This window comes from Danio rerio, chromosome 15 (assembly GCF_052040795.2).
Source record: "Danio rerio strain M-AB ecotype USA chromosome 15, GRCz13ab, whole genome shotgun sequence".
NCBI classification, from domain to species: Eukaryota; Metazoa; Chordata; class Actinopteri; order Cypriniformes; family Danionidae; genus Danio; species Danio rerio.
Window position 1 is genome coordinate 17,050,355 of NC_141035.1, and position 12,913 is coordinate 17,063,267.

General features: G+C 33.1%; 1 protein-coding gene across 33 annotated transcripts in view; it reads right to left on the reverse strand.

The window, feature by feature from the left end:
* Positions 1-538: 538 nt before the first annotated feature.
* p4ha3 (prolyl 4-hydroxylase, alpha polypeptide III) overlaps positions 539-12,913 on the reverse strand; it is an 86,817-nt gene continuing 74,442 nt past the window's right edge. For 16 of the 33 annotated variants that reach the window (XM_087283790.1, XM_087283786.1, XM_087283784.1 and 13 more), the window contains 3 exons: positions 8,900-8,962; positions 8,695-8,763; positions 4,047-6,971 (listed from right to left, as the gene is read on the reverse strand). In XM_087283790.1, coding sequence (XP_087139916.1) covers positions 6,570-6,971; positions 8,695-8,763; positions 8,900-8,962 — 534 coding nt within the window. In that variant the 3' untranslated portion in view covers positions 4,047-6,569. Of the gene's footprint in view, positions 2,554-4,046; positions 6,972-8,694; positions 8,764-8,899; positions 8,963-12,913 lie in introns of those variants that run through there. The other 17 variants (XM_087283799.1, XM_087283793.1, XM_087283791.1 and 14 more) reach the window with 2 other exon arrangements.

The following is a 12,913-nucleotide window of genomic DNA, read 5'->3' on the forward strand; positions in this document are numbered from 1 at the left end:
TATCTAATTTTTAACCGCTATAATCACCATGTGATTATATTTATCATCATGCATAGTGTCAGTAAATGCTAAATATGTGTGTATGTACTGCATATGACACTAGTGTGAGACTCATTTCCGAAAGGCTTGAATAAACCCTACCACAGTTAAATCAAATTAACTTACCTGGCATTTGTGACTGAGTTGTATTTCAGCTTTTTCTCTGTCACTGACTACTGTTTATCTGATGTAACGCAGGAGAAGCAGACATGCACATGTGAAAGGTGGGCAGGGAGAAGCAGCTCATTTGCAATTAAAGCCACAGGTTACAAAAACAGCTATGCTGTACTCAGACACGAATATGGACACATTCGGGAGGGTATAATAAATTATTTGATGGATATTTTGACCTGAAACTTTACAGATGCATTAAAATAAAAGTTACTCACAATCTCAATGGATTCCAACGCTTTAAGTTTCTTCTGAATAAAAATAATAATAAAGCTCAAAACCAGTAACTATTGACATCTATAAAAGGAAAAACGCACACAATAGAAGGTTTATGAGACTTTTTTTTCTTCAAAATTTCTCCTTTTATTAACATAATAAAGAAACTGATAAAGGCTTAAAAATTATGACCGGATCTTCATTTTTGGTTGAACTATACCTTTAAGGAGCAAAAGAAATTAATAAAAATTCATCCAATCTTTCAAAATTGTAAAACAAATGGTAGACCCAATGAAAATTATCTTCATTTACTCATCTTCAACTTGTTCCAAACAAGTAAGTTTTTGTTTGTTTTGTTAAACACAATAGTATATACACTTGAAATCAGATTTTCCCCCCTTTGATTTTTTTTCTTTGATTTTCCTTTTTTAAATATTTCACAAATTATGTATAACAGAGCAAGAAAATTTTCACAGTATGTGTAATATTTTTTTTTCCTCTGGAGAAAGTCTTATTTGTTTAATTTCAGCAAGAATAAAAGCAGTTTTTTAATTTTTAAAAGCCATTTTAAGGTCAAAATTATTAGCCCTTTCAAGCAATTTTTTTTCTACAGAACAAACCATCATTATACAATAACGTGGCTAATTACCCTAATCTGCCTAGTTAATGTAATTAACTAAGTTAAGCCTTTAAATGTTACTTTAAGCTGTATAGAATTGTCTTGAGGTGAAGAAGTGTCTGTCATCATGGCAAAGATAAAATAAATCAGTTATTAGAAATAAGTTATTAAAACTATTTTGTTTAGAAATGTGTTAAACAAAACCTTTTCTCCATTAAATAGAAATTGGGGAAAACAAATAAATAGGGGGCTAATAATTTAGGGGGGGCTAATAATTCTGACTTTAACTGTATACTAAAGAATATTGAAAACCATAGATTTGGTTTTTCTACTATGGAATTCAAAGATTACCAGTTAAAGAACAGACAAACAGGTTTGGAACAAGTTTGGGATAAGTAAATGATTTTTGGGTGAACTGTACCTTAAAAGAACAAATCAGTCAGCAATACGAAGACCTCGGGGAGAAAATAAAAACTTCTTTCTGACCTGATCTTTATTAGATCAAGGGATTTCAGGGAATTAAGCAAGTCAAACAGTTCCTCTTGATGGTTATTTTCCTAACATTGCCAATTCTATACAAAGCATATAACCATTTCTGAAAAGAGTTGTGGAGTGAAATGAATAGACTGAAAATAAGAAGCCTCAAAAGCATTATAGGGTTAACAAAAATGAAAAAGCCATGATCTTGATGGAACTCCAACTTAAAGGTTGAATGACTTTGAAGTTTCCAAGTCCAATGTGGTTGCAAAGACTTCTCTTCTGTGCTATTTCAGGACCAACACTATGAAGTCGCACATGATTTCAAGAGGCAGATCCGTTTGGAGTCAAAGATGTAGCAGTCGTGTGGTGTTTTTTTTTTTTTTTTTTTTGTGAAATGAGCCAGCCTGCTTCTTTGAGCTCCCTGGTTTCCTAATTTGTGGTCAGTTCTTGGAATAAAAAAAGTGCAGCATCTGCAGAGTCCACAATTTTGAGGCACACGGGTTCCTCCAAAATTACCACTGAGATTTAAACACATGCAGTATATCAAAGCTAACAAACATCTAAATGTTGATTGATATTTATCCCTATTGTGAAGTAATAAAAAAAGAAAAACATTGTTTGCTGTCAGAACACAACAAGATTGCTAATTTTTATTCATTACTCTTGTAAACATATTTAAATTTGATTTTCATCAAACAATCTGGTGTTCATCTTCATAAGCAGGAACAAGAGGTCAGTCTGACCTTAAGGCTGTAGGCTGCATTCCAACCCACTCTCTTAACACAAACTGCGCCCATCAGACATCCATGAGAATCATCCTCTCTTCACAATGCTGCCGTCGCAGTTCACTTGAAGGCATGTGGTTGTTGATAATGTCTGTGGTTTTCAGCTTTTTGTTCCCTCACTTGCAAATGTTCGTCATTGATGAATGTTAACCATTGAGGGCTCTTGCTTCTTTCACTCCTCGGGATTAAGGCTACATCGACGTCTGAACTCTTGTTCATACTCATGAACCCACTTATTGGCAACTGGAAAAAGAGAGTCGTGAATTGAGCTTAAAGGGGTGCTCCACAGTTCTTTTTCAAGAGAATTTTAATAATGGGGTGCAAAAAAAAGGCGATGGGCTCTGATTGGTCAGCTGCCCTAATGTGTTATAATTGGCTAGTGCTCTAATGCCATTCCCACTGTAATACATTTTCATTTAAAAACACATTTTTTTTCCATAGTATTCTGTCCACACTGAGAAGGAAACAATACCATGTTTTTGAAATCGTTCACTAAAGGTCCTGTTAAGTGTTTTAAAATGTGCATTTGTTTATCTGATGTTTTACTAAAACATAAGAAGGTGGGACAGAGTAGCCCCACCCCTTTAAAAAAAATCAGCATCCCACAAAAAGCACTTTCGAGCCTCATTTTGTGCATATCAAATCGCAAAATCCAAAAAGATCCACACCAAATATTTTGACTACTTTGAATGGATACATTTTTTTACCCATTTTTCCATATTAAAATATCATGGTCTGTCTTGAGATTGAATTACTTGCCTAGGTGGGTCCCAGAATAAAAAAGTTTGGGAATCCCTGTAATAGATGGAGAGAAACGCTAAAGAAAGAGGAGAGGAGGCATCTTTACTGAGGCATGTTCCATACACACCTTCTTTAAACAGACCAATGATCAAGAGAATGAGGGTATAGAAGAAGACATTATGGTAAAGTTAGATGAGTAAGCTAGCATTAACCAGGCAGAGGAGGCTAACAGCATGTCAGAGAGACAGACAGAAAAAGGAGAGTGAGATGGAGAAAGATAAATACAGAAGAGGAGAAGAGGTATAGTGTGTGTGATTTCGGATACTTTTAGGTTTATAATTAAGTTGATCTATGCTGTTTGCCTATACTCTTCATCACAAGGAGAGTAGAGAAAATACAGGGAGTGGAGGAGAGAGACAGTAAATAATTATTGTGTGTATTATGAAAGACAGATTCATAGAACTGGATTGGAGAAGCATTGTGTGTTATATGCCATGCCAATAATATGCTTAATTCGTTTGTAAAAGTTATCCATTAAAAATACCCTTAGAAAAATTTAAAATAAATATATATTAATACTATATTATATATAGTGTTGTTTCAGTGAACTTGAACTTGAACAAGTATACTAAAAAACATAAATTTTCACTAGTTTTATTTGTATTTTTTTCAATGCTTTGAAAAATAAGTTAAATCTTTGTAGAATATATATATATATATATATATATATATATATATATATATATATATATATATATATATATATATACATATATATATATAAATATATAAATAAATAAATAAATATATATATATATATATATATATATATATATATATATATATATATATATATATATATATATATATATATAAATGTATAAATAAATAAATAAATAAATATATATATATATATATATATATATATACACACATGTGGCCAACAAATTATAGATTAATTTTTTTTAAAAATTATTATATTATTCTTATTTTTTAAATCAACTATACTGATGCAGCGGGGTAGGGGGCCTAACAAGACAATGTGCCCAGGGGCCCCTGAGTTCTTAATCCAGGCCTGGACATCCGCAAAAGTCAGCTGCCGTCTTGCTCGTGATGCATCTGCGATCTATGGTCGAAATTCCTCTGCTTCTTCTGGTGAGGAGAAGGACAATTTCTTGCCATTATGCATAACACGTATGGCTGGGTAAATCAGAAAAGACTGTATTCCTGCTGCTCGCAGCTCCTTCCGTGTATCCGCAAAGCTTCTCCTTTTTTGTGAAGTGTAGCCACTGTAATTAGCAGAAAATTTCAGCTGGTTTTTGCCATCGAGGATCGGCCCGTTCTTGCTAATTTCTCTGGACCCATTTAAGATAGCCTGGTGGTGTTGGTATCTCAGAACTTTAAAGATCATAGTGCGGCCCATCTCTGTGGTTCTCTGCTGCCCGTAGATGCGGTGAGCTCGCTCAATCTCGACCTTTTTATTTGCCAGTGAGGGGATCCAAGTTGGAAGTTTTTCTCTGAGAAAACAAATCGCGTCATCTCCCTCGCGATTCAGTGCAAGACCTACAATCCTCACATTATTATTTACATTTTGAATGTTCATTCATTGATTTTCTTGTCAGCTTAGTCCCTTTATTAATCTGGGGTCGCCACAGCGGAATGAACCACCAACTTATCCAACAAGTTTTACACAGCGGATGCCCTTCCAGCCGCAACCCATCTCTAGGAAACATCCACACACTCATACACTACGGACAATTTAGCCTAACCAATTCACCTGAACCGCATGTCTTTGGACTGTGGGGGAAACCGGAGCACCCGGAGGAAACCCAAGCATACGCAAGGAGAACATGCAAACTCCACACAGAAACGCCAACTGAGTCGAGGATCGATACAGCGGCCCAGCAACCTTCTTGCTGTGAGGCGACAGCACTACCTACTGCGCCACTGCTTCGCCCCTATAGAATGTTCAGTTTACAAAAATTAAACCTGTTGAACATTTATCAAACGAGGAAGCGTGTCAGAAGCTCTAGCAATCTGCAGCCAAAACGTCACGTGATCTCTGGTCGGGAAAACACATTTTTAAAATTTATCACAATTAGTGTAGACATATCTACAACCGGGGGTGTGATTTATATCAGTTTCAGGGTTTTTGATGTCATAAGCCCATTGCAGTACCTATTAGCCATGTGCTGTAGGCCTTCCAAAGAGAGATCTGTCATAGGCATTATCTCCCTTTGCATTAAACTTTGAGCATTGTAACATTGCTGATGATTTTTATGCTCTAAAAGACACATTAGACACTAAATAAAGTTAAAGTTGAAACTGTAGTCTATGTAGTCTTTGATATTATTGTTACTTGCAAAAATGCCTTTTGTCATGATTTATAGTGGTTTATACTTCTGTGTCAAGCGATTGGTGTGACCCACAGAACTTGCCTAGTGCGTAGTCGTTCATTTATACTTCTGTATGCTGTTTGTTGCGGTGTTTGTTTGTATGCTATTTGTTACGTTTAACACTAGCTGTTTTTTATGTTCTTCTGTGTCGAGTTTCTTGATTGGTGTTTTGTTTTTTACTGAACGCTACCTTAATGTAGAAGTAGCTCTAAATTGCTCATTTTGAGGTGGGAACCGATGAAAGTACAACTTAAATCATAAGGTAAAAACAAAACTTTCCATTTGGAGTTTCCTTCCTTTACACTTGTAAACACTCGCTCCAACGGGTTCGCAGCTCTCAGTCCCTCCCACACTCATCATCGCTCCTGAACCGACTAGTCACAAACCTTGTGCTAGGCATCATTGTGACGTGTAGTTACATTTTATGAGAGGTGTGCGTCAGCGATGGCCACGGCAAGGGCTATGCAACCACCGCAAGGCTGCGCTGGAGCATAAGCATTCAATTTACGCACAAGTATAAATCAGCCTTAATTTGCGGTAAAGCTCACAGAAGGACATCTTTGATCATTGTTTAAATCAAACAGGTAAATAAAATGCAGAACTATTATTTTTCCTATATTATTAAAGCTCAATTATATCCTAATACTCTGTGGCTTCATTTTGTTTAATTTTCCATGTTTCTCTTCCAGAGCCAGGCTCACATAACAGGAGTAGAAGTCAAATTATCCCTGATTTCCTTTCAGGCAATTACAAATCTTGCCCAGGAGGTTGGTTGGTTTTGATCTTGGCAAAGATTATCTGGTAACTATCTTAAAGCTAACAATCTACTCACAGCACATAGGGGCTGCCCAATCAAATCAAACACTGAGGCTGACTGGTACTATAATCTGGCCCTGGACACACCACATTTTAACACCACTCACTAACTCGAAATAAAAATCACAGGGGCAATGTTCCACTGGTGTAATTATTCTAATAAAAATAGGTATGTAATTGATAATAATTAAATGTCTAAATCAGAACTTATCCTGCCAAACTATATATCATAATCATATACAATATATCAATGATCAAATGTACACCATAACATTATAGTTCACCAAAAAAGAAAATTTACTCACACTAAAATAATTCTAAACTTTTATGGGTTTCTTTCTTTGGATGCAAACAAAACAAGATTTTCTGAAGAATGTTGAAAAACAGGAGCCATTGACATCCATTGTACAAATCAAAATACAAAATATACAACAATGGTTTCCACCATTCTTCAGTATATGTTCTATTGTGTTGAACATAAGAAAAAAACTTAAACAGGATTTGAACAAGTGGAGAATGAGTAGATGATGACAGAATGATAATCTTTGGGTGAACTATGTTTGTAACTGCCGTGCAGGTTACTTTATGAAAGTTTTTGTTTTTAAACATACCCCATTTATTGCCAACAATAACAGGACAGCCAGCATGAAGAGTATCAACATTTCCTTGGCCATTTTTATGCAGGTTCCACCAGAAGAGAGCAGCATTCTGGAAAAAAGTTGAAATGTATTTTACATCCAGCCTAATCTGAGGAAACTATTTTGGGTTTTAGCAGTTAAGTGGCTAATTTGTATGAGTTCAGTGGTATGAAAATGTACGATTTTAAAAAGGATGCATGCCCCCCAGCCCCAGCTTCGCCCCTAAACCTTAACGTCATTGGAGGATGAGCAAATCGCAAGAATTCATACGAATTAGCGACTACATCAAAAAGTAAAAAATTGCTATAAGATAGTTACAAACACACTACTTTTAATGCATTTTTCATAGTATATCCCACAACATAGACACTTTATTTTGTAGTGGTTTATTTTACAGTGCAAAAAATATCAATTGTTAGATTTAGAGATTGAAAAACGCTTGGCTTAGAGTTTACAGCATGAAATTGAAGTTGCAGAATGAACAAAAGTTAAGATTGTCCTTTATTTCCACTTTTGTGACGTACATCCACTTTAAATGATCCAGAAATTAGAAATCCAGGAAATAAAAAAAAAAGTAAGATGATGAATAATTACTTTATTTGGGAACCAATTGGATTATTGACGGATGGGTGTTTGCTAACATCATGATGAATGAACGAATTCAGGGCAAAAATGCCTGCCCTAAATAAATTCCATGTGACCAGAATGTGCTAGCTTGAGAAATTATACTTATATAAAATTATAATTAATAATTATAATTCCTTATATTTATATAGGGATTATACGGATACTCAAAGTGTTTTACACATGTGGGGGAAATCTCCTTATCCACCACCAGTGTGCAACATCAACCTGGATAACACGACAGTACCCATATTGCGCCAGATACCACACACCAGCTGATTGGTGGAGAGGAGACAGAGTGATGAAGCCAATTATGATATGGGTGTCATGATCACCAGCGATCTTCACTGCTTAGAACGCTGGAAAACATGCACTATCACTAATGGACTACAAATGACATTTCATGGACTACAACTTCAAACATGCACTCTGCTGTTTGAGTTGACTGGCCAACAAGAGCGATATTATCTGCATATTTAAATAATTTAAAACCTAAATCCTAGATCTTAAGTTCATTTGTGTAAAGAGAAAAAAGTAAGAATGATAAAATGTTTCCTTGTGGAACTCCTGCATTTACAAACACTGTTTTAGACACCATATCGTTAAAAACTACTCTTTGCGGACGATTTAAAAGGAAATCTTTAAACCACCAAATAAAACTACCATTTACTCCTCAATCAGGTAATCTTTGCAGGAGAGTATTCATCCTAATTGAAATCAAACTTACACTACTTAGCAACACTATTACATACCTTGGGTCACTAGTGACCCTATACACTTTTTTTTATATAAAATAAATGTTTATAACATAGAGACTAAGAAATACTAAGAAGGTTGCTGTAAATTTTAATGACTAAAAGGGATGGTATGAATTTCGGGTTAATGCTTATTTTTCCCTTTTTTTGAGAGGCTGTGTTTGAATGAAATCCTGTTAGTGGTTGGTAAATCCCTGAGCGCCTAGAGGTAAAAGTGCAGAGTTCTCAAAAGCTATCTGTCGGGTTTTCACCAAAAGTTCATTTAAAACAACGCAAACTCCCAAAACCAAAGCTTTTGTTGTAACGGGATATCCAGTGAAATGTCTGAGCTCAATAGAAAACAGACTGCTATCACTCAGCCTGTGTTTGTAGAGCTGAAGTCTGGCAGTGAGGATGATGTATGTAACTCTATACCTGCACAACAGGAACACTGAAGTTGGCGTAGATAAAGGCTGTGGATCCTCCAGCTTGCACAGGGCTCAGCTAAAGAGAAAAAAATACATTAAAGCACACATTTCTTCAAATTAATTCTGGCTGTTGGTACTGTAATGCTTCAGAAATTACACTACACTACACTTTAAAGACATTAAAGTGCTTGATTAAGAAAGCATTAACTTACATATATCATGATTGTAGCCACTCGATTTCCAGTTTTTAGTCTGTACAATGGACTAGAGTCGGACTGTAAAAAATAGATTAAAAGGTTTTAAACATTAATGTGCTTTAAAAGTAACATGATTTCTATTGTATACAAGACATTATTAAGGCTGATTTATACTTTTTTTTATTAACTCAATGTCACAAGAACGAGAGGTATTACATTTCACATATTTCTGAAAAAGAAAAACAAACAAATGTTTTTTATATTTTATATATATATATATATACATATATATATATATATATATATACATACATACATATATATATATATATATATATATATATATATATATATATATATATATATATATATATATATATATATATATATATATATAAAATTACATTTACATGAAATTAAAAGTTTTCAGAGCATTACATGTTTTCAGTGCTTTTTTGTTTTGTGATTGTTCTAAAAGATTTACATATACTTTAAAGTCATTCACAAAATGGGCAAAGTTTGGTTTACATTGAGCCCACTTTTTCTTATGAATATGGCCTTTTCCTAACAAAACAAATAAATAAAAAATATATTGCCCTGAAATATTGAGTTTAAATCTTTCCAAAACATGTTTAGCAAGATAAATTCTATGGAGTATTTTGTACAACACTTCTTTGATCTTGTTATTTAAGCAAAACTTATCTGTTAACTTCCAAGCTTTACTCCAAGAAATATTAGCAAATAATGAAAGCCAAAAATGTCTTGCTGTAGGTAGAGCCAACGAACGGAGAGCATTCTTTATAACCTTATTGTTACATTGTTGTTTTAATACATCAATACTTTCAATGAAAATGTTTTCACAAGGATTCCCTATGTAGATCTTTTCTGAAATATTATTTTTTAAAAGCAAGACCACACCCTTGAGAATTGCATCCAAAACAATAGCGAATTCTCTCGGTTTAACTGGTAATTAAAATTTTTAAGAAATTCAGTATAAGATAACAAATATTCCAGAGGGTTAATTAACTGCCTCACTAACATAATACCATTATTGAACCAATTCAGACAAAATAAAGATTTGTTTTTAAATAAAATATCCTTGTTATTCCATATAGAATAATTGTGGTGTGATAAATTGTGTATATATATCAATTTCCATGATAGGAGGGCTTACCTTTGAAAACTGGCCAATTTAACATTTTAATTTACATTTTAACGAAAGGTCTATGCCACCCAGAGTATTGAATATATAACTGGGAAATACATTGTAATAATTGTCTCTCTGTTCTTCATAAATTCAATCAACCATTTAATTTTAAAAGTTTCATTAAGAGTATTATAATCTAAAACCTCCAAACCGCCTTGCTCTTTAGGATTACAAATAACCTCTTTTTTAAAATAAAGTGGTTTATTTCTTCAAATAAAGATATAGAAAATCTTATCCAGTTCTTTAATAACATTGGGAGGCACATCTAACGATAATGATGTATATACAGATCTAGATATTCCTTCTGCCTTTAATAACAATACTCTCCCAAATATTGAGATGTCCCTCATTAACCACATATTACATTTTTTTTCTAGTTTTCTCAATAATTGGCTCAAAATTTTATTGACTTCTTAGTTTTTAATTTTTACAAATTATTACACCCAAATAGGTTAATTTATGTTTAACAGGAATATTTTCTATTTGTATAGAGGAGCATTCTATAAAGGAAAATAATACAGATTTATCTAAGGCCTGAAACATTAGTGAATTCCTCAATATATATATAATAATTTTTGTATTTTAAATCTGCTGTATCATCTGCAAATTGACTAAGTTTAAATTGTACTCCTAAAGCAGTGATTCCATTATATTGACTTCTTTTAATATGCAGTGCTAAACTTCAGTAACTAATAAAAATAAAAAAGGAGAGAGAGGGCAACCTTGTCTAATACCACAATGAAATTAAAATCTTTGGGAGGTACCATGCGCAAGTTTGACAGAACTATTACACCCAGTATACAATGTTCTAACTGCTTTCAAAAACAAATCTCCAATACTAAATAATTTAATAACTTTGAAAATAAAATTATGAATCACTGTATCAAAAGCCTTATAAAAATCAATAAATAAAATAAAACTATCATCCTCGATAAAGTGATTGTAATCAATCATATCTAAAATCAGCCTGATGTTATTTCTTATATGAGGGCCTTGCATAAACCCAGTCTGTTCCAAATCAATTATTTCACCTAATCCCTGCTTTAGTCATCTGGCAAAAATCATATCAAACAACAACTTACTGTTATTATTAAGCAAACTAATAGACCTCCAATTTTCAATAAATAATTTGTCTTTGTTAGGTTTGGGAATCAATGTTATAACTCCTTGTCTTAAAGAAAGAGGCAATTTGCCATTTTGTATAGTTTCTAAAAATACTAATAGTAAAAAGGGTGAAAGTTCTTTGGAAAAAGTCTTATAAAATTCACCAGTTAATCCGTCGTTGCCTGGAGATTTATTGTTTTTTAATAAACTAATACATTCTTTTAACTCTTCAATATCTATTTCTTTATCACCAATATTCTAAAAATTCTGGCCTATTTTTTTGGTATCCCTCACCAAATTGTTTAAAAAAGTATCAATGTTTAAGGAAGTTGATGTAGAACAATACAAATTACTTAAAAACTGAGCAACAAATTTTGAAATAGTTAACGGATTTTCCACTAATTTGTTATTAATCATTAATTTTGAGACTGAGGCAAAATCACTGTTTCTTTTTTCAAGGCTAAAAAAATATTTTGTATTTTTTTCCCCCTTTTTCTAACCATTTAAGTCTAGTTCTAATAAAAGCTCCTCTAGCTTTATCCTCATAAATGTTATCTAATTCGATTTGTAATAAATCTAATCTTTGTGACTCACAATCTGTCAAAGCTTCCTTTTTCGTTTCACATAAATTTAAAATATCCTCAATAATCGATTTTTCTTTCCTTTTTATTTTTGATTCCACTTTTCCTTGATTAATAAATACCGTTCTAATATCAAACTTTATTAATTCCCAAATTTTTTTCATTTGAATTCTCTAAATTTGCAACCGTACAATATTTTTCAATAATACGCTTAATTTTTTTTCTGTAAACTTTCATTTTAAGCTATTTGTTATTTAATTTCCAGTAATTATGTTTTTTAACAAATTTATCTTGTACCAAATTTATTTTAATGTAAATTCCTTTATGGTCCGTCATTATGCAAGGTTCTATCGACACAGATATTTAATTATTAATTGAATCATTAGACACTAACCAATATTCAATACAAAATGAAGAGGCAAGTCCTTATTACACCAAGTAAATTCCTCCTTGCCTTATGTCGCCACACATCAGTAAGACCTAATCTTAAGCATACATTATCTAATTCAGTGGAAGGACCGGGTTTAGTTTTAGGAGGCCATCTATCAATGGTTTCATTAAACACTGTATTGAAATCTCCTCCCCAAATTACTTTGGTTGAAGGATATATGAAAATTAAGTGTTGAATCCTAGATTCAATATTTGTAAAAGTACATTATTATTCACTTTGTTATTAGTTGCATAACAGTTGACTAATATAAATTGTACATTATCCTTGTCTAAAACAAGTAATATCCTTGTACCACAATCATTCTTTTCAAATTTTAATATTTGCCCTGTAAATTTATCTTGTAAGACCGCAACCCCTGCTGAGCGGTTACTACCAAATGACAACCAGATCTGTTTTCCCCACTGGATTTTCCAAAATACTGCATCTGAAGAACATGCGTGCGTTTCCTGAATCAAACAAAAATCTACACATTTTTCTTTACAATATAAATTTTCTTTAAAATATAAAAACTACCACTGGTATGCAAATTACCACTGCTATGCTGATGATGCCCAGCTATACCTCTCTTTTCACCCTGATGATTCTGGGCCTGACCCTGAGCCTGCCTGTGGGACATTTCACACAGGATGAAAGATCATCATCTTCAGCTTAACCGGAAATGCTTGAAGTTTCTGCCAACCGACTCT